The sequence below is a fragment of the Helianthus annuus genome, chromosome 12, assembly GCF_002127325.2.
Source record: "Helianthus annuus cultivar XRQ/B chromosome 12, HanXRQr2.0-SUNRISE, whole genome shotgun sequence".
In the NCBI taxonomy this organism is placed as follows: domain Eukaryota; kingdom Viridiplantae; phylum Streptophyta; class Magnoliopsida; order Asterales; family Asteraceae; genus Helianthus; species Helianthus annuus.
In genome coordinates this window covers 60,087,566-60,114,303 of record NC_035444.2, presented here as the reverse complement: position 1 = coordinate 60,114,303, position 26,738 = coordinate 60,087,566, and the positions used below count along the sequence as shown (strand labels likewise).

Below are 26,738 nucleotides of genomic sequence, written 5' to 3'. Positions count from 1 at the left end.
TGAATGTTATGTTGATACGTGCCTCGTGTAATGTATGTATGTTATTTGAACTCGAATCGCACAACACCTACTCGATTGCACAAAACCCACTCGGTCCATATAGTTGGACTCGAGACCATGAGGTAGCCCAAGTGGGGTTTCGGCCCACTTCTATTCCATACGTATACATGCATACACATCCCTTAGGGTTTTAGTTTTCACAACTTTGCAATCAAGAACACACACATACCAAACACCCTCCCGACTCGGAACCAAGGCAGCCGAACATCCCTTCATCGAAGCTTTTTGCTTGGACCGATCCTATCATTCACTTGACTCGGTTAGTGTGTTTTAAATTGTTTTCCTTGATTGATTGATGTTATATTCATGCGAATCGGATTGTTTTGACGTATGAAAACTGAATGATGTTTGTTAACCGGATATAGGTTCACATGAATTGGATGGTATGTTAATATGAAACCGATTAGATGTTAACCCGGTTATCATGTCTTGTTGATTGGATTGTCATTTGATAATGGAACCTTAGATGCATATGATCGAGTATGTCGAGTTATTGTTCACATGATTGGATTAGGGTTCATACGAGTTAGTAATATCATTGATTATTTGATCGGGTATTAGCATGCTATGAAACTGTTAATTGTTGATTGATGATGATCATGAACATGTTTGAATATGGAATGATAATTGATTTGATCTGATTTTCGAAACTGCCAAAGATGTTTGCTAATTTTACGGAACTGATTGAGCTGCAAATTATGGAAATTAGGAAGTGGTTACATTCTGATCTGGACACGGGTTGCGAGTCGAGATCTCCTAGTCTCGACTCGAGACCACAACACTCGCACAAGCAGCACAACTCGAGACCGAGATTTGCGAGTCACGTTGCGACTCGAGACCTGACTCGAGACCGCGTAGTCTCGAGTGGACCATGACAAACCGAGACCAGCCCCTTGCGACTCGAGATCTCATTCGTTGCGACTCGAGATCTCGACACCAGCATAACTCGAGACCGATAGTCTCGACTCGAGACCGACTATGTTTGCTATTGGACCTGCACTGTTACAGCCCAATTGTTTGGGCCGAATACTTGGATATTGATATCTGATTTCTATTGGACTGCTGATAAGTATGTGAATTACCATGATTGCTTTTGTGTACAATACGTGTAGAACATACGTGCTATATACGAACCTGACTTGTATAATAACCATGATAGGACGTGGTTGACCACTTACTAGCTACCTGTACTTTCTGTGTATCTGCCGAGCAACCCAAGGTGAGTTCACACAAGCCAAGGCATGGGGTTCCCAGGGTGGGAATGGGGATTTGATGATTTAATGTACATACATAGATGGTAGAACCTACTGCTAGACTAGTAACACTTATTGAACGATCTTCGCACACCTGCCAAGGGTTGGCCGCGATATTATGACTGACTTCGCACACCTGCCTTTGGAAGGCCGCGAACTGTAATCTACTAATCTTCGCACACCTGCCTGGTAGGCCGCGATACAATCAAAACCTAGTCTAGAATACTCGGGAGGAACATCCCCTAATATCTTCGCACACCTGCCTGGGAGGCCGCGATACGAACTAAACGATATACGACTTAACGAACGAACAAAACGCTACTCACACTGTACTATTACTGAACTGTTAACTGTGAACTCGCTCAACTAGTTGTTGATTATCTGCTGCATGACTTGCAGGACCTTAGGTACATTATGGAGCTTGCACAGGGAGGAGCAGGTCGTTGTGGGATACGGATCGTGAACAATATTTGAACTTATAACTTATTTGGGTTTTCCTTATTATGCTTCCGCTACTTAAACAAAGTTTGGTTTTTGAAACATCAATCATGTCGTGATGAATTACTTTATCTACTTTTATTATTAAATGCTATGTTTGATATGATTGATGGCTTGATCCTGGTCACGTCACGCCTCCAAGCGGTGGTACTCCGCGTGTGGGATTTTGGAAGGGTGTGACAATTTCGAGGTGTTACATCCTCACCCCCTTAAAATAAATCTCGACCCGAGATTTACTCAAACAAATAAGGGTATTTCTCTTTCATCGTGGATTCAACTTCCCACGTGAATTCAGGACCTCTCCGAGCATCCCATTTAACCTTTACTATCGGCACATGCTTTCTTCGAAGCTTTTTCACCTGTCGGTCTTCAATCGACAAGGGCTTCTCCACAAACTTCAAGCTCTCATCTATATGCACATCTGTGTGTGGGATCACCAATGATTCATCAGTGAAGCACTTCTTTAGATTGCAGATGTGGAATACATTGTGAATTCCATTGAGCTCTTCTGGTAAGTTCAATTTATAGGCAACTGAACCGACCCGTTCGATAACCTCGAAAGGTCCTATGTATCTCGGGCTCAGTTTGCCCTTCTTACCGAAGCGCATCACCCCCTTCCAGGGTGATACCTTTAGTAGCACTTTTCACCTACCTCGAAGTGAAAATCCTTACGCTTTGGATCAGCGTAACTTTTCTGCCTATCACGGGCAGCTTTGAGATGTTCCCGAATCTGGACAATCTTGTCCATTGTTTCGAAAACTATTTCTGGTCCCGATAATTGGACCTCTCCCACTTCCGCCCAACAAACAGGCGATCTACACTTCCTACCGTATAATGCCTCGAAAGGCGCAACCTTTATGCTGGTATGGTAGCTATTGTTGTAGGAGAATTCGATTAGGGGTAGGTTCTTATCCCAACTACCACCTAGATCGATAGCACATGCACGCAGCATGTCTTCTAACGTTTGAATAGTACGCTCACTCTGACCGTCTGTCTGAGGATGGTAAGCCGTACTAAAATTCAAACGTGTGCCCAAAGATTGTTGGAAACCCTTCCAGAAATGAGACGTGTACCTAGTATCTCGATCAGAGATAATAGATACAGGTATGCCATGTAAGGCTACAATCTTATCAACATATAACTAGGCTAAAGTGTCGGAGCTATAAGTCTCCTTGATGGGTAAGAAATGAGCTGACTTAGTCAGTCTATCAACTATAACCCATATCGTGTCATTTCCCTTGCTCGTCTTTGGTAACTTGGTGATAAAATCCATAGTTACACACTCCCATTTCCATTCAGGAAGTTCAGGCTGTTGTAGCAAGCCAGATGGCTTTTGATGCTCAGCCTTGACTTGCGCACAAGTTAAGCATTTGGCTACATAAGCGGCTACAGACTTTTTCAAGCCTATCCACCAATAATTTGCCTTTAAATCCTGATACATTTTATCCGCTCCAGGATGGACAGAATATTTGGAACTATGGGCTTCCTGGAGGATAACATCTCGTAGTCCTCCATAAACAGGAACCCATATTCGCCCATTCAATCTCAAAATTCCATCCTTGCTAAGAGTTAACTGCTCCTCAGTTACTCCTAACTTTTCCTTAGGATAATTAGCTTCTAACACAGCCTCTCGCTGTGCAGCTAATATCCTTTCAATCAAGTTATTCTTTACTTCCATTCTCCTAGCATTGATTCGGATGGGTTTCATTCTTTCTTTCCGGCTCAGGGCATCAGCGACTACATTCGCCTTGCCGGGATGGTATCTGATCTCACAATCGTAATCATTTAAGGTCTCTATCCAACGGCGTTGCCTCATGTTTAGCTCCTTCTGATTGAATAAATGTTGAAGGCTCTTGTGATCTGAATAGATCACAAACTTGATTCCGTATAGATAATGCCTCCACAGTTTTAGTGCGAATACGACGGCACCCAACTCCAAGTCATGGGTGGTGTAATTCTTTTCGTGCACCTTTAACTGTCGTGAAGCATAGGCAATAACTTTGCCTTTTTGCATGAGCACACACCCCATGCCGGTGTGTGACGCGTCGCAGTAAACTACGAACTCTTCTGTACCTTCCGGTAGTGTCAACACAGGGGCGTTGCTCAGCTTTTGCTTTAGGATATCAAAGGATTCTTGCTGCTTAGGACCCCAAACAAATCTTTCTTTCTTCTTGGTCAAGGAGGTTAAGGGCGCAGCAATCCTTGAAAAAATTTCAATAAATCTCCTGTAGTATCCTGCCAATCCCAGAAAACTACGAATTTCGGTAGGCGTCTTTGGCTCCTGCCAATTCATGACCGCCTCTACCTTAGCGGGATCCACCTGGATACCACGCTCGCTTACGACATGTCCAAGAAATTGGACTTCTCTTAGCCAGAATTCGCACTTGGAGAATTTGGCATAAAGTTTCTCGTGATGCAGCAATTTGAGAATGCATCGTAGGTGTTTCTCATGGTCAGCTTTATTCTTTGAATAGATAAGAATGTCGTCGATGAATACGATGACGAATTTGTCCAAGTACGGCTTGCAGACGCGATTCATGAGATCCATGAACGCAGCCGGTGCATTTGTGAGCCCAAAAGGCATCACTAGGAACTCGTAGTGACCGTAGCGAGTCCTAAATGCTGTTTTGTGTACGTCTTCATCTCGGACTTTCAACTGATGGTAGCCCGACCTCAAGTCGATCTTCGAGAAGTAGCTAGCCCCTTGTAATTGATCAAACAGATCGTCGATTCTTGGCAATGGATATCTATTCTTTATCGTGACCTTATTAAGTTCACGATAATCGATGCACAGCCGCATCGATCCGTCCTTCTTCTTAACAAACAGGACAGGTGCTCCCCAAGGGGATGAACTCGGTTTAATGAAACCTTTAGCCAGCAGTTCATCCAGCTGGGTCCTTAATTCCTTCATTTCAGTCGGTGCTAGTCTGTAGGGTGCTCTAGCAATGGGAGCCGCTCCAGGAATGATATCTATCCTGAACTCCACTTGCCTATCAGGTGGCAACCCAGGTAGATCTTCGGGGAAAACTTCTGGATACTCCGAAATGACAGGAATGTCCTCTATCTTTGGTTTGGGCTCTTCTATTATCACCTGTGCCATGTAGATGACACGGCCTCTTTTTAAGCATCTTGAAGCCTTGAGCATAGTTACATTCTCGGGCAATCCATACTGCGTATCTCCTCGAATGGTGAGCGATTCACCACTCGGAGTCTTTAGCACTATTTGTTTTCTGTTGCAGACGATCTGGGCCTGGTTGTGCGATAACCAGTCCATACCCAGAACGATGTCAAAACCAGCCAGATTAAAGAGAAGTAAAGATAGAGGAAAAGAATGGTTCTTAATGGATATCATACATCCATCTAATATAGTGGAGACGGTTTCTACCGTGCCGTCTGCTAGCTCTACCTCGTATTTCACATTTAGGGTTTTGACAGGCATATTCAACAGTTTGCAAAATTTTTGGTCTACGAAGGATTTATCAGCGCCTGAATCGAACAGTACTCTTGCAAAGATATTATTTACGAGAAAAGTACCTGTGATTACGTTGTCGTCTTGCAAAGCTTCCTTCACATCCATCTTGAAGACTCTAGCGTTATTCTTTTTGGTTTCTTCTGTCTTCTTGGCGAATTTGGGGCAATTACTTTTAATGTGCCCCTTTTCACTGTAGTTGTAGCAGGTCGCATCTTTAATCTTCTTACAGTCCACAGTCTTGTGGTCTTTGGACTTGCACAGTCCACAAGTATACGACTTTGACTGGGACTGTGAGTTTGACCCAAGCCTACATTTACCAAAGTGATGCTTCTGGCAGTTTTTGCACTTGGGCTTCTATCCCGATTGTTGCCCATCTTTCCTCGATTATGTCCCTCTCTTGCCATCACCGTTCCCACGGTGCTTCTTTCCCGACCTTCGTGAGGTATCGTCCTCACGCTTCCTCTTCTCGGCCTCTTTGTTCCTCAGCGATCTCAGTCGGACCGCGTCCATGGTGAGGGACAAAGAGAGGTCAGTTACAGACCTGAAGGTCGTTGGGCGAGAGGCCTTCACACTTGCCTTTATCGCGGGTTCTAACCCCCCGATAAAACGAGCGATCCTCCTTGGTTCCGGGGTTACCAGATATGGAACCAAGCGAGACATCGTGTTGAAGCTCGTCAAGTAGGCCTGGCAGTCCAGGTTTGTCATCACCAATGACACAAAATCGGACTCTATCTTCTCCACCTCATGTTGAGGGCAGTAATTTTCTTTGATGAGAGAAACGAATTCCTCCCACGTCATGCTGTATAGCACAGTCTTTCTCGAGGCTTGAACCAACGCCCTCCACCAATCCAGGGCCTCGCCCTTAAACGATTGCGACACAAACTTCACTACGTCCCTTTCCGCACAGCCACTGATGTCCACCACAGTGTCCATCTCATCCAGCCACGTCATACATTCGACGGCACCTTTCTCCCCTGTGAAGTCTCGGGGTTTACAAGACACAAAGTACTTGTATGTGCAGCCCCTGGCACGGGAAGCATCAGTATACTCCCTTTCACGACGAACACTATTTTCATTTTACGAGTGATTGTCGTCGTCCTTCTTGGGCTTGGACGAGTGGTTATCGTCGTCCTTCTTGGGCTTGGATAATGGTTTGCTGTGGGATTTTGAGTGTGTCTTCGGCTTAGAGGGTGGTTTGGACACGGTCCTGCTTCGAGATTCGGTATATTGTCGATCTAGAGCTGCCTGAACAGCGTTGTCGACAAGAGCCTTTAGTTGAGCGCCCGTTAAATGTACTTGGGCATTATCATAATCATCTTCACTCGTATGGCTATTTTCTCCATTGGGATTCGCCATAGTAGCTGGTATCTGCTGCAGAAGATAATGAAAATTCTATTCAGAAGTTTATTATTGAATTGTCTTTTATGGCAATTCATTAACCATGGTAATGAAGACCATATCGGGTTAATTTGTTACTCATTTTTCATTTTAGGATTTGAACATACTTATCCTAATTACAATATGATATTGCTAGTGGCATACAAGCCTAGTCACGAGGACATTATTATAATATTAGCCGAGATTTCAGAGAGTCCAGGTATGAAGGTTTGAACCGTAGTTCTTTTACCTTTTCTGACAGGGGGGCATAGACCGCCACTGCCTTTAGTCTTATATGACAATAATTATGGCCCATAGGCACTTCATCTCTAATGGATGTTTAATAAGGTTGGCCCGTAGGCACTACATCACTAATGGATGTTTAGCAAGTGATCACCTTTATTGATGATTTAACCCATGATTTACGAATCATTGATTTGGGCTTTGGAATCCTTTAGAGGATTCTTATATAAGAATGACGTGTGCGATTTTAACGAATCACATCTGCCATGAACGTTAACATGTTCACAGAGGTTAACAAGGAATCTTAATCTTTTAATTAGGTCTTACCATCTTGGCCGGATCTTATACAGACACCTGGCTAGGTTTCACTCTTAAGATTCTTTATTTAGGCAGATCAAACTAAAAGGAATGATTTTTGTTTTATTTCATATATAGTAATAACAAAAATGAAATTCATAACATAACACTCCAAAATTTCAAATACGATTACACACTGCCCTAAACGGGACTTTTAACAAGTACATACCTACATAGAGGTTAATAAAAAGACAAGTCCACGCAGGGACTAATACTAGATAGGTGTCCGCGCAGGGACTAAGAGATAAGTCCACTTAGGGACTGAAATACGATAAATGTCCACGTAGGGACTAAATTGTAAGTACAACAATCCATAAGGAGACTAAGGGTCTCGTTTCTTCTTCTTGCCCTTCAGTAGGTTTGCCAAGCCCTTGAGGAATCCTCGGTGGCTCTTACGTTCTTCCTCGAAGTCTCTTTCCACACGGCTCAAACGGTGGAGTATTTCTTCTTGTTCAGGTGGGGAAAAACGTGGTTGTGGCGCCGGTTGCAGAACTGGAGGTCTAGGAGGTGCTGGATACCCATGAGCTGAGTAGTCCGGTATTCCCATGTTTCCATATGCTTCGTCTGGATATCGGGCATTATACCTAGCCCCTACCACATATGGGTCTTGCTCATAGTTGTAATTGTAATGTGCGTGCGACGATGGTTCGAACGGGTTATATGCCGTTGGGCCCATGTACGCAGGTATTGGGTGGTCATACCCAAACGGTGGCGAAGATGGTGCAACTGGTGCGGAGTTCGCCTCCTGTACTGGACTTGCAGGTCCTTCTTCTGGTAGTGGCGGGTAGTGGCTACTACTAGAGTGTCGAGGGGTGCTGAAGTGGAAATCCCCTCCTCCTCGTGTGGACATACGGGCATTTGTCCTCCTACGCCTTGGCGGATCAGGCATTACTGGCTGTACCGGTGGCGGAGGTGGTGGCGTAACTGCCACGAAACGTGGATCCTCAGAGGGATCTTGCGGATGTTGCGGCTGGTGTTGTGATGTCTGATGAGATGGTGTATAGTACCACTCATGTCAGTCGAACAACGCTTGGAAGCTATCTGGTCCCTGATAGGGTGTGCCATGAAAGGATGACCCATCAGAGATTTCTATTGGATGCGTGGGCGTACCACGAGCAGGTTCTATCGGATCCGTGTCCTCATCCATGTGGTCTTCGGAGAAGTGATCCTGTGGTCCTAATGGGACAAAGCCAGCAGGCTCCTGAATGTAGTCAGCTGGGTTAAACTGACCTCTGAAGTATGGAGTAGGATCGTCAAAATTGCGGTGCGATACCGAACGTTGTAGAGGCATGTAGGAGGGTTGAGGGTTGTTGGGATCATTCTCGGAATCTGGCCCGAACGAGCGACGGTACGATGGCGTCGATCAGTGCGAGGTGGAATGCCTCGCAGGTTCGAAAAGGTTTCTCCGTCTTTGCGGTTCTTCACTCCTTGTGGTCGAAGGAGCTCGCGTATTTGAAGGTCCAGCTTCGTGATCATTGTGAGTAACGATCTCTCCTCTGCCTCTCCTTCCTCTTCCTCTTCCTCTTCCTCGGAAAATTACAGGTGCCATATATCCTGCTTTCAAAACTATTAAAAATCACAATAACAATAAAAGACAACTGGAATAAAGAATTCGAATTTGTCCTATGTTCTTGTCTAGACTCAAGTATGTGCAATTGTGTCACTGAGATTAAACACATTAGGATAGTGTTTAATTCACTCAATGTTGGCTCTGATACCAACCTGTCACACCCCGATTTCCACGTGTATCACCGGTGGGCCCGGTAGGGGATTACCGTGACGTAGTTGGCAATAATATAGTCAAACCACACAATTATATGAATGCACAGCGGAAGCATAAAGATAGATATAATTCAACCTTTGATTGTAATATCGAATGTATCACAAATACTCGAATGGTATCCACAGGGGATCAAAATAATAATAAAAATATTGTTCAACAGACAAGGCATCAAAGCTTGCGAGACTTCTTAAGATGCTATGGAGCTATTGCCAGCCGATTACGTGTAGTACCTGCACTTAATCTTTTTGGGAAAATACGTCAGTTTACACTGGTAAATACATTCAACCGACACTTTTGTAAAATGTTTATTAAAATTGATTTGGATGCACAAGGCACAAACTCTTTTATAACTTGGGAGAATTATTTAATATTATAATCTTGTGAACGAATTACATGTTCCTTCTTTGCGTTCAGTAGCCCGGATCTAGTCCGGGTTAAAGATCAATAGACACACCACTTTGCGTAAAACCGAGGTGGGTAAACCAACGGTTACGTCTTTTAATTAATATAGACATAATGCCGGGTGTACGCCTACACCCGGATGTCGAGGTCGTGGCCATTTCGTAAAATGATGCCTAGGATATCCGGGACATGGTCATTAACCCCCCCAAAGGCTTTTAAGTAACAAGACTGTTTAAATGAGCCGATAAAATTATTCAATTAACCACCTAAACGGTGGAAGATTTGATGCTCAATCAAGCGGTATTTAATATACCGTAACCCAAGCCCGTATAACGGAAAATAAGTTAAAAGTATTTATCTTTGCAAGTATTGTCCTTCATTGATTTAATCATAGATATCTTTTACTGGGGCTCCTATTCTGGAACGAAGGTTTTAAATAACCTATTAGAATCCTAACGGGTCTTTATATTAGCCGTAGCCTAGACCGGTCAGTTTCAAAGGATAGATACGGTTTAATCGCGTGAAAGGCGAAAACCGAGAATGGAATGTGATTCTGACCCAAAAAGTTCGTAGACTTGTTTTATATGGGTTTAATGTTCACACTCTGGATTTTGGGGTCAAAATAATATGGTTTGACCCGTATCGGCTAATTTATGTAAACTAGTTACATAAGCCGAATCGTGCGCGCGAAGAGCGCAACGGGTAATCGTAAGAGTCCTATACTTGTTTCCTAAGTCAATATACCTTAAAGAGGTTGTGGTATCAGTAGGATACCTTCCGTGATGCCCGTAACGAGTTTAAGTTTATTATACGCCCCGTAGGGGTTTTCCGGTCATTCTAAAGACTTTTAAAGGAGGTTTTAGAGTTCTACAGGAAATCTGAGTTTCCCGTTCAGTTTATAAAGTCCAAAATACTTTATTTATTATTTAAAATCAGTAGCAACTGGAATCGGGTCAAAAGACCTTGTAGAACTCAAGTTTTGGCCGAAAAGGGCATATTCGGTATTTACCGAACCGTAGCCATAACCGTAGGTTATGAGCAGGTTAAAGTTAATTAAAAATCTTTAAAAATCCCAAAATATTATTTCACAACAGTGAGTAAAAGGTTTGGTGACGAAATCTTGGTTTAGGTAGGCGTTATGCTAATCGCGCCGTTTACTACAAAAGTTTCTTTTAATTGCGCTATTTAGCATAACTCCTATTCTAGACCTCGGATTGGCGTGAAACTTTAGGGACATGCTTAGAATTTAGTAAGCAAGGTTATGGTCCCTTCACGTGTCCGAAATACTCATTTTATTTTGAAAAGGGCGTTACGGTCAACTTTTAAGCAATTAACGGAAATGCGTAAAAGACTCGGACAAACAACGAACCGGTCACAGAGGGTGATACCATCACGTGACCTGGTCCCAAGAGAGTCCTAAGGCATATCTACATTGCACTAAAACGGGTCAGAACTGAAGTCAAAGCAAAAGTCAAACTTTTGCGACATTCGGCTCCGAACCGGGTCAATATAGCAAATGGCCGAATCAAACGAGCTTAGACAAGTTTATGTACTTAATATCATGTTTTATAAGTGTTCAAACAGGTTTCATATCATCTATATTACAGATTATGCAAGAATCGCAAAAATGGCTTTCTGTTGACTTTTTAAGTATACGTTTGACTCGACATTTGAACTAGTTAGAGTGGTGATCAGGGGGAACCCTTTTAGAGGTTTATTACCCACATAAATACCAACTTATAACTACTTTCAATTCGAGATATGACTGAGCCATTGTAGACTAATCTCGAAGTCAAACCGTAATTACGACGGTTTGATTTTTAGCTATATACTAAGCAAAACTAAACCACAAAAGGGTTAGACAACTTACAGAAGGTTAGTGCACGACTTAGAATGATAGAGTAAAGCTTGAGAGCTCCAAGAATGATCAGAAGGTGAATTTTGAGGTGTGTTTTAATTGTGAACTGTGAATGGCCTTTTATAGTGCAAGATTGGCCTCTAGATCATTACAACACATCCTATAAATGAGTATGGATGAATGGCAGCTGTCCTAAGGTGCTATGGGTCGAGTAGGGGGCGCCCATACCTCTGGGAAACCCATTCATACATGTTTTACCGCTTTAAACAGCCAACAGCCAACTTTCTGTCGCTGGGCATCGCTTACGGACCGTATGGCTTGGGCCTTGCGGTCCGTAAGCCTGTGGCGGAGACAAGCTTAATCATTCACCCCTTTACGGTCCGTAAGGCAGGACCCTTGCGGTCCGTAAAGGTTGTTTTTAAATCTTTTTCAATCTTTTGTAATGATTAACAAAATCCTTGTAATTAGTAACGAAATCTTTGGTAATTAATAAGCTGACCTTTCGGGTTTGAAGGGGTAACTTTGCGATTTGGCCCTCGGTTAATTACAATTAAGGGCCTCGTGCCTTTTACCCGTACTGTTAAGCCCCCGGTTAGTTTAATTATTATCCGAAAAGCCTTAACTTTCATTGTTGACGCTTTTAACCCCTCTCGTACGAACTTGATCATAATTTTCTCGTTTTAAAACGGAATTTCGCGGAATTTATATAGTACATTCTAGTGAGCGTATTTTTACTGTTACAAAGCCTCGGGTACGTCAAAGGGTCACTCAGAGGTATAATTAAACATGTTGACACAGCTAACCCCCCTGTAGCTTGAAATCTCTCACTTTCTTCCGCGTTTCGCTTCCGTACGATCCATGATTTATTCGTTTGAAGGTACGAGCATCGTTTAGGGTTACTATCCAGTATACTTACCCTTGGTTGACATTTATAACCCTCGAATTTACATACTTTTAAGGTTTGTCAACTTTAGTCCTTTATTTATTATTAAACGCCACGTGTAACTCAAGACACGTGTCAATACATTATTGGACACAAAATTTCGAGGTGTTACACATGTAACCTGTTTTAACACTCATATAACATGATAATAAGTATATTAACTAGTCTAATCTTGTTTGATCCGACAATTTACTGTTTTGACCCGGTTCGAAACCGAAAGTCGCAAAACTTTGACTTTTGCTTTGACTTCAGTTCTGACCCGTTTTGGTATGAGTTAGATATGCCTTAGGACTATCTTAGGACTAGGTTACATGATGGTATAACCCTCTGTGACCGGTTCGTTGTTTGTCCGAGTCTCTAGCACATTTCCGTTAAATGCTTAAAGATTGACCGTAACGCCCTTTTCACTTTAAAACGAGAATTTTGGACATGTGAAAGGACAATAATCTTAGTTACTGATTTCTAAACATGTCCCTAAAATTTCATGTCAATCAGAGGTCTAGAATAGGAGTTATGCTAAATAGCGCAATTACGGAAACTTTAGTAATTAAACGGCGCATTTAGCGTAAAGCCTATCTAAACCCAAATTTCGACACCAAACCTTTTACACACTGATGTAAAATAATATTTTGGAATTTTTAAAGATTTTTAATTATTTTTAACCTGCTCATAACCTGCGGTTATGGCATCGGTTCGGTAAATACCGAATATACCCTTTTCGGGCATAACTTGAGCTCTACAAGGTATTTTGACCCGATTCCAGTTGCTACTGATTTTAAATAATAAATAGAGTATTTTGGACTTTATAAACTGTTCGGAAAACTTAGATTTCCTATAGAACTCAGAAACCTCTTTTATAATCTTTAAAATGACCGAAATACCCCTACGGGGCATGTAATGGATTTAAACTCGTTACGGGCATTATGGAAGGTATCCTACTGATACCACAACCTCTTTAAAGCATATTGACTTAGGAAACTTGTGTAGGACTCTTACGGTTACCCTTACGCCTTTTGCGCGCACGGTTCGGTTTATGTAACTAGTTTACATAAACTAGCTGAAACGGGTCAAACCTTATTGTTTTGACCTCAAAATCCAGAGTGTGGTTATATTACCCATATAAAACAAGTCTTTAAACTTGTTGGGTTCAAACCACATTCCATTCCCGGTTTTCGCCTTTCACGCGACTAAACCGTATATATCCTTTGAAACTGACCGGTCTAAGCTAAGGCTAAATGGAAAGACCCGTTAGGATTCTAATAGATTGTTTAAACCTTTGTTCCAGAATAGGAGACCAGTAAAAGAAACTTGCATTTATTTATTAAGGATATTACTTGCTCGGGTAAATACTTTTAACTTATTTTCCGTTATACGGGCTTGGCTTACGGTATTTAAAATACCGCTTGGTCGGGCAATTGACCCCAACTCATTAGTAGTTGGGTATTATCAATGTGACCCGTTTAAAAATTGGTTTTGTTGGCTTTACGCCTTTGGGAGTTAATGACCATGTCCCGGATATCCTTGGCATCATTTTACGAAATGGCCACGACCTCGACACACGGGTGTAGGCGTACACCCGTCAATGTGTCTATATTATAAAGGTATAACCGTTGGTTTTTCCCGCCACGGCTTTATGCTTTGTGGCGTGTTTATTAATCTTAAACCCGGCACGACCCGGGCAACCGAACGCATAGTGAACATGTAATTCTTTTACAAGATTTGATTGATAAATTATCCCAAGTTATAAAGAGTTTGTGCCTTGTGCATTCAAATCAATTTTTATTAAAAATTTTACAAAGTGTCGGTTGAATGTATTTAACAGTGTAAACTGACGTATTTTCCCCAAAAGATTAAATGCAGGCTCTGTACGAAATAGGCTAGCCACTCCTTAAGCATCGATAGAGTCTCGCAAGCTTGGGATGCCATATCTGTTGAACAATATTTATATTTTATTTTGATCCCCTGTGGATTTGTTTCGACTATTCGTAATACTTAGATATTACAAACAATGGTTGAAATATAATCTATCTTTATGCTTCCGCTATGCATTTAAATATTGTGGTTTGACTACATTGTTGCCAACTACGTCACGGTAATCCCCCACCGGGCCCACCGGTGAAACACGTGGAAATCGGGGTGTGACAATGAGCTGTGTCTTCAATTATTCCCTTGAGAACAACACGGGTGACATCAAACATGTTAACCAAACTACAAACATATTTAAAATGGAAACCCCAACGTGTATCACCGGCCCTTCTTAATGTCCCTACCTGATTTTGTCCTTTTCCCGATTTGATTTCACCCAAATCTAGTAACTTTTTAATCTCATCCACCTTCGCCATTTGTAACTCATCATGGCGCTTACTAGAAGCACAAACCACATTAATTATAAAAACTAGGTTTGAGAAGAATTGGTGTACTGGAGTCACATCTCTTGAGACACAAACCAAGGCAAGTTGTAACCTGTGAGTAAAAAACAAAAAATGTAATAATCATAAGAGTATTGTCGTTAAACCGAATAAAGAAAGTTAAAAAAAAACAAGTATAAACATGTGAGCAAAGCAGTGAACATAATACGCATAAGGACTATATTCCCGGACAAGTGCTTGCAATCCATTCCATTCTCCTCTCATATTGCTAGCACCATCATAGCCTTGACCCCGAATTTTACTAACATCAAAACCGTAATGCAACAGTGTATTCCACAAATTTACTTTTAAGGTCGTTGATAAAGTATCCGTAACATGAACTAAATCCAAGAACCTTTCCCGTATCACTCCTTCAGCATCAACAAATCTTAAAACTATCGCCATTTGCTCTTTTTTCGACTCATCCCGTGACTCGTCAACCATGACACAAAACCATGAATCCCCCACTTCGTTTCGTATATGCTTACGAACTTTATTAACCATAATGCTAAGAATTTCTTGTTGAATATCAGAAGACGTATACTTGCAATTATATGGAGCATTTTGGAAAAGAACCTTTGCAACATCACCATTATAATGGGCTAAAAGTTTTAGCAATTCACGAAAGTTACCTTGATTCTTAGATGTGGAAGATTCATCATGTCCTCGTAAGGCACAAGCTTGGTAAGTCAACCAACGAACTACATCAATTGTGGTTTTTAATCTTAACCGGTTGTTCCTAATTTTCCCTTCACTTTTCCTTACTATGAAATTGTCAAGGTGTGCTTCTTGATTCAACAAGTTCGTATACAATAGAAAAGCTTTTTTATGATTTGAAGATTGAATGTGCTTCAACAATGGGCATTTATCCCTATCATTAACCTTTTTCCAATTGTCAAAGCCTTCTCTAGTAAACGCACTATGATCGTGGCTCTCATTCGGTTTATCATTACATAAATAACAAAGGAAACAATAAGCCTTGTGTTTTGTTGGAGAATACTCTAACCAATTAGGGAACATATCAAACCAAGCATATTTAAATCTACGAAGATTGTTCTTTGGACCCCTAGGCTTATACTCATCTAGCTTTATTTGATACGCTCATAATGATATATAAGCTAGTCTTACTTGTTCCCGTATATTAACCGGATATTTCCACATTGGAAGTCGCTTAGCGGGATCTCTTTCTAGACTACTAACATCCACTTCATTGATGTTAGTCGGATTTTGAGGAATGTTTTGATTCGCCTCATTATCCGCCTCATTATTCGCTTCATTATTCGCCTCATTATTCGCTTCATTAACCGGTGGAATGTTTTGATTCGGCTCATTATTCACTTCACTAACCGGTTCACTTGTTGAAGCTTTTTGACGTTTGTTCTCATTGTTTCCATCAACAATTCCCTGATTTCCCTCTACTTGTTCTTCATTTTCATTCTTTCTTTTGAAAAAAAGAGGTTATGCATTTATTCTTCCCCATGGCAATCTAATAACAAATGTGAACAAATCGACCTAAGTTTCAAAAATTCTAATAGCTAGATAAAGATTCAACAAGTTTAGGGCTAAAACTTACACCTAATTTCAACCTAATTCATATAAATTGGAGCCCTAAATCAAACCTAAACATAAAAATTAACATACCTGATGATGAATTGATGATTGAACAAGTGAAATCTGGAAGTTGAAGTCTTCGGTCGAACAGTCGAACAAGCAGCAGGCCAGTCGAACAAGTGAAATCCCCCCAGCCCCCTGCGTTTTTTCTTTCTGCTTCTTCTGTCTGCGCACAGTCGAACAAGGCAACAAGTTGAATCAGTGATTATTGGGTTATGAATCATATTGGGTTTAATTTCTTAAATGGGCCATGAGTTTTGATTTGGTTATTTTGGGCTTATGATAAAAATACGTAACATACTCTTTTATTTGGGCTAATTTAGTATTTTATTTGGGTTATATAATTTATTTTTTAGAAAACCGAAGGGGTCGAACACGTATATACATAATTTTTTATTTTAGAAAACCGGGGGGTCTAACACATATATACATAATTTTTTTTAAACCGGGGGGTCTAATACGTATATCCCTAAAAATTTCTATACGAAAAACACATACGTAACACTACTAACCGAAAAGTTCGGAGGGTCGGGCGACCCCCGCCCCTCACATGCTGCGCCCTTGAGACCGGGCTTAAGAATTTTTAAGTTGAAGTTAAGATTATTCCGGAAAGAAACTATAAAGTGAAGCCAAACGTTTGCAACCCTCGTCGATCATCCGATACAAAATCCACCAACTTCCACACTCCAGATTGCTTCATCATAACCCACAGCTTCTCTCGCAATCAACTCACCACACTGGTTTCTTCTTTCATCCCTTTCAATCACAACTACTTTAATCTCAATTACCATTTATCCAATTATATCTTCATGTCTTTTGCTATACATTATATCTGGATTCATTCGCTTACAAATATTCGATTTTTATTCAAATTGATAACTTCTTAAACCTACAGATTTTGTTTCTGATAAAACTTGATGTTGAATTTACGAATATTCGCTAGTATACCGAAACCCTAATTTGTGTTTTCTAAAACCCTAATTTTTGTATTATCTTGATTATACTTGATGTGATGCTTGAATGTGATGTTTCTATTTTCAGTTTGATGATTTTCAAGTTTCTGTTTTCACTGGTGTTACTTTTGTACAGAATAACTATTATTTATTTATTTTTTTTGCATTAACTGAGTGTGTGTAATGAGCTTACTCTCTTTGGCAGTACCTTAAATTCTATATGATTATAAGTGTAAAGTGTTCATGTGAAGGGTGTGCTTCGAAACATGATAAGCAATTATTTGTTTTGTTCAGTTAACGGTTTGTCTGTTTGAATGGGTTGTTCTAATGGTTAATAGGCTATAACTCCATTAATAGTAAACATTTAGTTTGTCACTTTAGGCTTTTTAGCTGGGTACAACCTAACCGTCTACGGGTCGTTTTTTTTTTTCATATCAGAATTTAATCTTTTACTGGGTGGCAAAACGGACATGAAGTAGGAAAGCATTCCTTTGGCAGGTTACGTCGTCAAATTCTTTTGGCATATTAGCATCGTGTTGGTCTCGTAAAATCATATGGGAATGATTTGGATGCTGTTATAATTTTGATTAAGTGTACAGCAAGCTCAAGGTATTTCTTTTAGAAAATTTCTTGTTCGTTTGGATTGATAATTTAATCTGCGTATTTGTATCTTTTCAGACTAATGGTTATTGTTTTTTATTTGAACCAGAAAATGCCTCGCAAAGTGACATATGGAGTTGATTTCGATGACGACTATGATATTTATGATGATTACAATGAGGACAATTACGATTACAATTATGGCAACGGTACAGATGATCATAACACTGGTAATTGATCTTTGACCTGCAATTTTTTCTTGAACTTAAAATTTTTTTATTTATATGTTGTTTGAATATGATACCTTTTGTATAGCCTGGGACTCTGTTGAAGTAAAACATGAAGTTAAACAAGAAGTCGCTCGGCAAAATGTTTGGCGCTGCCCCATATGTACATTTGACAATGAAGAATATCTGTCATCGTGTGATATATGTGGTGTCCTTCGCAACCCTTTGGTCAGAAGCAATAACAATGGCCAATCAAGTACAGGTATGCATCTTTGTTTAGTGTTTTTTTGTGGTTTCGTAAGTTAATAAGCTTATGAGTAAAGTACATGGATAGTCCCTGTGCTTTTCCAAGATTTTGGATTTGGTCCTTAGCTTTTCAAAAGTACACAGATGGTCCCTGTGGTTTGCACTTTGTAACGCATTTAGTCCCCAACTAACAAATCTAAAGGTTTCAGGAGGTCCAAGTTAGGGACTAAATGCGTTATAAAGTACAAACCACAAGGACCATCCATGTACTTTTGGCAATAATTAGGGACCAAATGCGTTACAAAGTGCAAACCACCGGGACCATCCGTGTACTTTTGGAAAGCTAGGGACCAAATCCAATATTTGAAAAACCACAGGGACTATCTGTGTACTTTACTCTAATCTTACAGAGTAAACCGAAATCTAGAAAGAGAAACTAGAGAAAGTAATGTGTATTATGTAATGATTAAAACTCAAGTACGATACATGACATGATATTTATGGATTAATACAAGTCAACTATGTCAACAGTGGTGGCTAATTGCTATAAGAGACATGGTTATTGTGGTTAACTGTTATAATAGAAACTGTTATGTGACATAATGTCTAACAAATTGTATTAATTTGGTTCCTTCACTCACTATGGGTTGTACAGTAGTTAATATTTGACAAATTGAGTATCTTATTCTTGACATTTCCGTCTAACAATGCACCAATATGTGAGCCGAAGAATAATTTAAATTTATGGAGCTTACATACATTTGGGAGTTAGGACTTCTTTTAATTCTAGGTTACCGCTTCATAGATTAGATTTTTTCAATGCAGTTGGTGGCACATGCATGAATTCCGGGGCATCGATGATGGCAAAGTCTCTTTTTGCATCGTTAGCGAACTTCCAACCACATAAAGATGCTTCTTCAACAAAAGACGACAAATTTTCCCACTTGCGCGGAAGCATTCGAGGCCAATTTCATGATTTACATAACACCTATATTTCTGAAAAACATAACAAGGCTAACATAGGTTGACATCTATAAGACAAATATATCTAAACCCTTGTTTCGTAATAACTAACTAACTTTAGTGATCCCTGTACTTTCCGGTTTTGACTGCTTCAGCCCCTTTCAAGTTTGATATCCCATCTCCGGATGATGTGGTTTCTCTCGGATTGAGATCTTACAAAATAGGTTCTAAAGGTACTGTTTGTGATCATATTTGGCACCCTTTATAATTTAAAGATACATATATTTCTTGACTAGAAATATTTTGGGTCAACCCAATCTGTCCGATCCACCCATTTTGCCATCTTCAGTTATTGACTTATCGTATCACATCGTATGCTTCGAAAACATCTCTAAATATTAACGTTTCTTAGCTCGTGGTCTAGTCAGCTTCACTGTATTTTGGGGAAGAGAAAGATAGTGGAAGCTGCGATCTAAATTCTAACCTAGCGATGAAATAATATGCTTGTTTAAGATTGAAGTTTCCGAGAATTCTCTTCCCAACTAAAGACACTCACATATACACATGATCTATATTAACATGTAGATGTACCATGTCTAACTACTGGCATGCGTTTCATGAGTCATAATATGTTCATCAGATGATGCCCAACTTTCTAGCTGTAAATTTTCTGTTGCTTTATTTTATTAAACTAGTGGGTTACCACCCGCGTTCCGCATCAGGTTCGAAACCTAGATAAAAATAAGCAAATCGCGAGAGTTAAAGTTGTTTGATGTTTTCGTTAAGGGGCTATACATGTCATTATTAAAGTTGAGGGGCTAAAGTTGTTTATTATTAAAGTTGAGAGTCTAAAGTTGTTTGATGTAGTTATGGGGCGAAACATGTCATTATTAAAGCTGGGGGCAAAACATGTCATTATTAAAGTTGATGGGCTAAAGCTGTTTATTATTAAAGTTGAGGGGCTAAGGTTGTTTTAGATAAGGGGCTAAACATGTCATTATCAAAGTTGAGGGAGTAAACATGTCATTATGTCAGTTGAGGGGCTAAAGTTGGTTAATGGTAAAGTTGAGGGGCCAAAGTTAGTTGATGTGATAGAATAGCATATTTATAGTATTTATAATTTCCGTTATGTTTAATATAAACCCTCATATTTCTAGTTGAAACCGTAGTTGTTAATAGCGAATAGCGACAAGGGACCTATATGCTACATAGCGAATAGCGACTGCTATTTTATAAATAGCGATACACTAGAAAAAGAATTTTGAAAATTTTCATATGTATATTATATCAAAATACCTTGGTATATATGCTATTTTACATGTATATTTAACAAAAAACCTATAAATCTAGCTATTTTATAGATATATCTAATTGCTATTTACATAAAAAAAACCTATCTGTCGCTATTGGTCGCTATGACCCAGATAGCGACACATGGTCGCCTCGCTACATAGCGCGCTATAGCCGCTATTGACAACTATGGTTGAAACCTGACATTTTCTGTTCTTTTCTACTTAAACAGTTGCACCCAACTTGAACAAACCGTCAACTTCTACTGCTCCTTCCAACAAAACAACAAACAATGCCAACACTAGTACAAGTGCGATACCTTCTGCCACGTCAGCACCGTCGAATTCAAAGGTTAAATCCGATTACGTGGAGAACAGTCATGCTTCCAATGTCGAGGCACACACATCCAACAAAACAACAAACAACCTTTCCAGTGAATTGAACAGTTTGACCGTCACTGGCAAATCTGGAAATTCCAAAATTCATAACAAGGAAAAGATACCATCTCGTGTGGAATATAAACCTGAGAAGTGGATGTTAGTTGACCAGACCGATGATTGTTTAACTCAGCTGAATCTGGCTATTGTAAGTTTGCTGTGTCATAACTTATAAATCTTTGAAATGGTTTATTATGTGGGTGACGGTGTGACACCATCTATTTGATATCTGCAGGTTGGTCATGTGGATTCTGGAAAGTCAACACTCTCGGGAAGGCTGCTACACCTTCTGGGCCAAATATCTCAGAAACAAATGCATAAATATGAAAAGGAGGCTAAATTACAGGTATTTTTTGGTTGGTGTATCAAGTGGGGTCAGACGGGTGGGGCTGGATAACGGGTCAAAATGGTGTTGGGTTGAAATATGTCGTTTTTTCGTACAGGTTTAAACAGCCTGGGTGGATTGGGTTGACCTACAAACACTTTTCTTTTGCATATGCTTTAATTAACATAGATAAATGTGATATTTTGTTATTACAGCAATGACCTAAATTTCGATTTTGTACTCTTTTGACCTGTATGTAGGGCTGCAAATGAACCGAATGTTCAGTGAACATTTCGTGAACCGTTCCGCGGGAAGTTTATTTGTGTCTGTTCGTTTAATAAATGAACGAACAGGAACAAAGGCCGCGTTCGTTCATTTATGTTCGTGAACGTTCGGTAACGTTTTCGTTTATGTTCGATAGTTAATTAGTGTTTTTATTTTTATATTTTATTTAAAAATACGTCAAAATTCCGATAAACAAAATATTTAATAAGAATCAGTGTGTATATAATCTGTTCATGAATGCTTGTTTGTGGTCATGAACGTTCGTTTGCATTAGTTATTTAAAGTTAACAGACGAACACGAACACGTTCCTTTCCTTAACACAAAAACACGAACAGAAAATCACATTCGGTAAGAGTTCATGAACAGTTCGTGAACACATATTTCCCTTAATAAACGGACACGAACAGAATATCACGTTCGGTAAGCGTTCATGAACACATATTTTCCTTAACAAACGAACACGGACAAGGTCATGTTCGTGTTCGTCAGTTCGTTTGCAGCCCTACCTGTATGGCCTATTTTACCGTTCCTCTTTTAGCTGTTATTTATTTGACCCGTTTGAGATAAAATACAACCCAAATAGACCCATTCATAACTAAACGGGTCAATTGACCTACAGTTTTTCATGCTGAACTTGGTTTACTGGATTTATGACTTAATTTTTATTTAAATTAAGGGGAAAGGTTCTTTTGCGTATGCATGGGCGTTAGACGAGAGTGCCGAAGAAAGAGAAAGGGGAATAACTATGACAGTAGCAGTTGCCTACTTTAATTCCAACAAGTACCATGTCGTGATACTTGATTCACCGGGCCATAAAGATTTTGTTCCAAACATGATTTCGGGTGCAACACAAGCAGACGCAGCAATTCTAGTTATTGACGCATCACTTGGTGCGTTTGAAGCGGGCATCGCTAGTGCAGGTGGTCAAACACGGGAGCACGCACAGCTGATTAGAAGCTTTGGGGTTGACCAAATTATTGTGTCTGTTAATAAAATGGACGCTGTTCAATACTCGAAGGATCGTTTTGATACTATTAAATTGCAACTTGGAACGTTTCTTCGGTCTTGTAATTTTAGAGATTCGAATGTGTCATGGGTTCCGTTGAGTGCCATGGAAAACCAAAATTTGGTGGGACCCGCTTCTGATGCACGGTTTTCCTGGTCAGTTTTGGTTTTTTTATTAGGAGTAAAATGCTATTTTAGGTTTGGCCAGTTTTGCGATTTTCGTAAAGGTTTGTTTTTCTGCATCTGGATTCAAAAGGTTTGAAATCTTGCCATTTTTATCTGGCTCGTTAACTCCTTCCATTTTTCTACGTTAAGTAAGGGTATTTCTGTCTATTTTGTTAACTTAAAGGGCAATTCAGTCGTTTTCACTTTATGTACAAGCATTTAGCTTAATGTACATAAAGTGAAAAAGACCGAATTGCCCTTTAAGTTAACAAAAAAGACGAAAATATCCCTGACTTAACGGAGATAAAATGGATGGAGTTAACCCCCCGGATGAAAATGGCAAGATTTCAAACCTTTTGGAGCCAGATGCGAAAAAGCAAACCTTTGAATGAAAGTCGCAAAACTGGCCAAACCTCAGGGACGAAAATGGCATTTCACTCCATTTAATTACTAGATTGGTTTGTGTTATGTTTTATTTGGGTCAAAACCCGTTATGTTATGCAAACATTTATTTAAGCAACATTGAATGGTGATTAAGAAACTACATATTAAGTTATCAGTTATTTGGTTGTTATATTATAGGTACAAGGGACCTAGTTTGTTGGAAGCTATAGATGCTCTTCAACCGCCTGCTAGAGAATACTCGAAGCCTCTATTAATGCCCATATGTGATGTCATCAAACTTCCGTCTCAAGGTCAGGTATCTGCGTGCGGGAAATTAGAGGCGGGTGCCCTCCGTAATGGAAGCAAGGTACATTCACATTATATAACACATACATTCATCATAGGAAAAACATAAGGACTAATTGCATTAAAAGGTAACCAATTTTTTTAGAGTAAAGTACACGGATGGTCCCTGAGGTTAACCAAAATTTTGGATTTAGTCCCCAGCTTTCAAAAGTAAATGGATAGTCTTTGTGGTTTGTACTTTGTAACGTATTTAGTCCCCAACTTTTGCCAAAGGTTACGAATGGTCCATATGGTTTGCATTTTGTAGCATATTTAGTCTCCAATGTTTAATGACTAAATGCATTACTAAGTGCATATCACAGGGACCATCGGTGTACTTTTGGCAAAAGTTGGGGACTAAATACGTTACAAAGTGCAAACCACAGGGACCACCCATGTACTTTTGAAAAGCTGTGGACTAAATCCAAAATTTTGGTTAACCACAAGGACCGTCCGTGTGCTTTACTATTTTAAAATTTCTGTTATGGGTAAAGTAGTTTTTTTTTTCTATCCTATAAAGATAAAATTTTCCAAGCTCTATGAAGGAAAAAGATATTGGTTTGCTTGTTATTATATGCCTAATTGACTAATGCTATTTCACATTTATAGGTTCTTGTTCTGCCTTCGGGAGACGTTGGAACAGTGCGGTCACTAGAACGTGATTCTCTGCCGTGTAGTGTTGCCAGAGCAGGAGACAATGTAGCTGTTAGTCTACAAGGCGTTGATGCTAGTAGTGTGATGTCTGGTGGTGTGTTATGTCACCCGGATTTTCCGGTGGCAGTTAGCGATCGTTTGGAGTTGAAAATTCTTGTTTTGGATGTCCAAACACCAATATTGATTGGCTCACAGGTAACGTTTCTACTAAAAGTATCTTTAATTACTTATAACAACCGTATGTTTCAGTTAATAAGCGAAAGAAACATCAAACGTCGGGATGATCCAGTATAACAAAGGCTGTTTTACTATTCGTTTATTCAGTGAAGACTATTATAGACAACGGATTTTACATTATATGCAAGAGGACTTAATAGTTGTGATTTTTTTGGTATTTTAAAAATGTAAAAATTTGATATCATGCTATTTAGAAAGATATATATCAAGTTTGTCCTATTAACTATGATGGGTAACGGGTTAAAATTACTAAGCTATTAAGGAAATGTAGCAAATTTATTCCAAAAAAAGTGTTTTTTAATGCATACTATAACCCTCATCATAAGTCAAATGTTTATTATAATGTGATAGTTTGAGAATTTACTCATAACATATTAAATTTTTAACTTAAACTTTAGGTTTTGTTAGTCAACCTTGACCAAGAAAACCAACCCGTACAAAAATGATTTGCTTTACTTAAACCCGTTTTGACTCGTTACCCAACATGGTGCATTTAGTTTTTTTCTAATCATGCGTATTTTTATCTTTTTTGCTATTGGGATATACATATTGATGGTTTGTGATGGGATTACAAAATGAGCAGTTGGAGTTTCATATACACCATGCAAAGGAAGTAGCAAAAGTTGCAAAGATCGTGTCATTGCTTGATCCCAAAACGGGTAAAGTAACGAAGAAGTCACCACGATGCTTGTTAGCCAAGCAAAGTGCTATAGTTGAGGTGTGTTCGACTTTTCTTAATTCATTTTATTTAAAAACAAACGATTATCGAAATAATATATATTATGTTCAAATGAAAATAGTTTTATGGTTATTTATGTTTTACAATTTAACGGCATTCTTCTCTAGTGGTCACCAAGGGGATGTATTTTGTAACAAATCTGTTTTATGGTTATTTATGTTTTACAATTTAACGGTATTTTTTGAGTAAAATGCCAAAATCGTACCTGAGGTTTGGACACGTTTGCTAGTTTCATCCAAAACAACTTTTTTTGTACCATATTGCCCTTCAATTTTGGTTTAATTTGTCATTTTCCTCCAAACGTCTAACTTTTTTGCCAGAAGAGGTTTGAGATTTTTTACCATTTTCATCCAAATATGAAAAATAACCAAGTTAGATATTTGGATGAAAATGACAAAAAATCCCAAAAGTGAAAGACAATATAGTACAAAAAAGTTGTTTTGGATGAAACTGGAAAACATGCCCAAACCTCGGGGACGATTTTGACAATTTACTCATATTTTTCTTTATATTTAATGGCATTTTTTCTCAGGTGGTGCTTCAAGGAGAGGTTTGTGTGGATGAGTTTTCAAGTAGTAGAGCACTTGGGAGGGTATTTCTAAGATCATCAGGGACAACAGTTGCAGTTGGTGTTGTGACCCGAGTTATAACAGCCGAGCCGAATTAGTTTATCATAAACAAAAGTCGTTTTGAATTTATTTTTAGGTAATTTATCGAGTGTACAATTTTGTATCCATTAGGCGGTCCCTGTTTCATGATATGAAGAATTGTTGGATATTTTTATTTGTCGTGTTTTATGTTTTGGTTCTTTTTTGTTTTTATGCTTTGTATCGAGAATGTGTTTATGTAGCTGGCAAAATCAACCCGAACACCCATTTCTGGGTCACATTGGATTAACTGGTAATGTACAAAGCATTTTTTTTTGTTGGCCGTTCAAAAAAAAAAAGTAAAAACAATGCAACAATTTAAGATGAATACATAAAAAACTCAAGAATTTTTAAAATTATATAAATTAGAGAAAGACAGTTGCAGTAGGTGCTCTCTCACACACGTCGCTTGCTTCACTATGCGTTTATCATCTTCATTCTTCCATATTGACTCACTTGTTGGCCATCGTTAGACCATCTTGTTTGAACACTGACAAGGGTGACCCTCAAGATGTTAGTTGTTCCTTTTGTGAAACACGATAACACACGCACCTAGTGGTTCGCGCTAGATGTGCTAAAAAAAACAGGGTATTAAGTCATACCCTAAACTACTTATAAAAGAAACCCATGATTCTGAAGCCAATTCCGTACCCGACTCTATCATCAGAGTATATATAAGGTATAGATTTTTAGGCTAGAACGTGAACTCGAAACGAAAATACCCAAAACCGTTTTTGTAACACCCGAACTTGGGTATTATGTCGTATTTAAACCTAGTTTTAACCTAGTATTGCTTTTAGAGTTCGAAAATACTTGTTTTTTTTAACAACCTTATAGCCGTTAAAGGTCCTTTTTGAACTATTTTTTGTTTTTGTACTATTTTGAACAACAATGAAAAGCACTTTTAAATCTCAAAAGTGCTTTCACTCTCTCAAATCTCAAAACAACACAAAAACGCTTTTAAAACACT

General features: G+C 39.3%; 2 protein-coding genes across 5 annotated transcripts in view; one reads left to right on the top strand and one right to left on the bottom strand.

The window, feature by feature from the left end:
- The window catches only part of LOC110892959 (zinc finger MYM-type protein 1-like), a 39,504-nt gene extending 22,448 nt beyond the window's left edge, over positions 1 to 17,056 (bottom strand). Inside the window, exons 1-5 of the mRNA XM_022140089.1 lie at positions 16,943 to 17,056; positions 16,764 to 16,837; positions 15,783 to 16,095; positions 14,797 to 15,740; positions 14,517 to 14,709 (exon numbers count right to left, since the gene is read on the bottom strand). Coding sequence (XP_021995781.1) covers positions 14,517 to 14,709; positions 14,797 to 15,740; positions 15,783 to 16,095; positions 16,764 to 16,837; positions 16,943 to 17,056 — 1,638 coding nt within the window. The remainder of the gene's footprint in view (positions 1 to 14,516; positions 14,710 to 14,796; positions 15,741 to 15,782; positions 16,096 to 16,763; positions 16,838 to 16,942) is intronic.
- On the top strand, positions 16,849 to 26,018 carry LOC110895066 (HBS1-like protein). Of its 4 annotated transcripts, none has more exons than XM_022142331.2 (13): positions 16,849 to 17,005; positions 17,657 to 17,827; positions 17,928 to 18,048; positions 18,134 to 18,307; positions 19,117 to 19,314; positions 19,410 to 19,487; positions 20,777 to 21,129; positions 21,217 to 21,327; positions 22,269 to 22,753; positions 23,345 to 23,513; positions 24,101 to 24,340; positions 24,966 to 25,100; positions 25,654 to 26,018. In XM_022142331.2, exons 3-13 carry the CDS (start codon positions 17,931 to 17,933, stop codon positions 25,786 to 25,788), a joined length of 2,196 nt encoding a protein of 731 aa, XP_021998023.1. In that variant the 5' UTR covers positions 16,849 to 17,005; positions 17,657 to 17,827; positions 17,928 to 17,930; the 3' UTR covers positions 25,789 to 26,018. The 4 variants fall into 4 exon arrangements, with proteins under 4 accessions (XP_021998023.1, XP_021998025.1, XP_021998024.1 ...); XM_022142332.2 differs by having other exon boundaries at positions 16,864 to 17,005; positions 17,717 to 17,827; XM_022142333.2 differs by lacking the exons at positions 19,117 to 19,314; positions 19,410 to 19,487 and having other exon boundaries at positions 16,850 to 17,005.
- Positions 26,019 to 26,738: the final 720 nt, after the last annotated feature.

What these genes read in the sequence shown, in the direction of transcription:
- LOC110895066 (XM_022142331.2), top strand. Translation starts at nt 17,931, where the DNA reads ATGCCTCGCAAAGTGACATATGGAGTTGATTTCGATGACGACTATGAT. An exon ending in ACATAACAAGGCTAACATAG is followed by an intron (nt 19,315 to 19,409) that starts GTTGACATCTAT and finishes TGACTGCTTCAG; the next exon opens with CCCCTTTCAAGTTTGATATC. An exon ending in AAAAGGAGGCTAAATTACAG is followed by an intron (nt 21,328 to 22,268) that starts GTATTTTTTGGT and finishes ATTTAAATTAAG; the next exon opens with GGGAAAGGTTCTTTTGCGTA.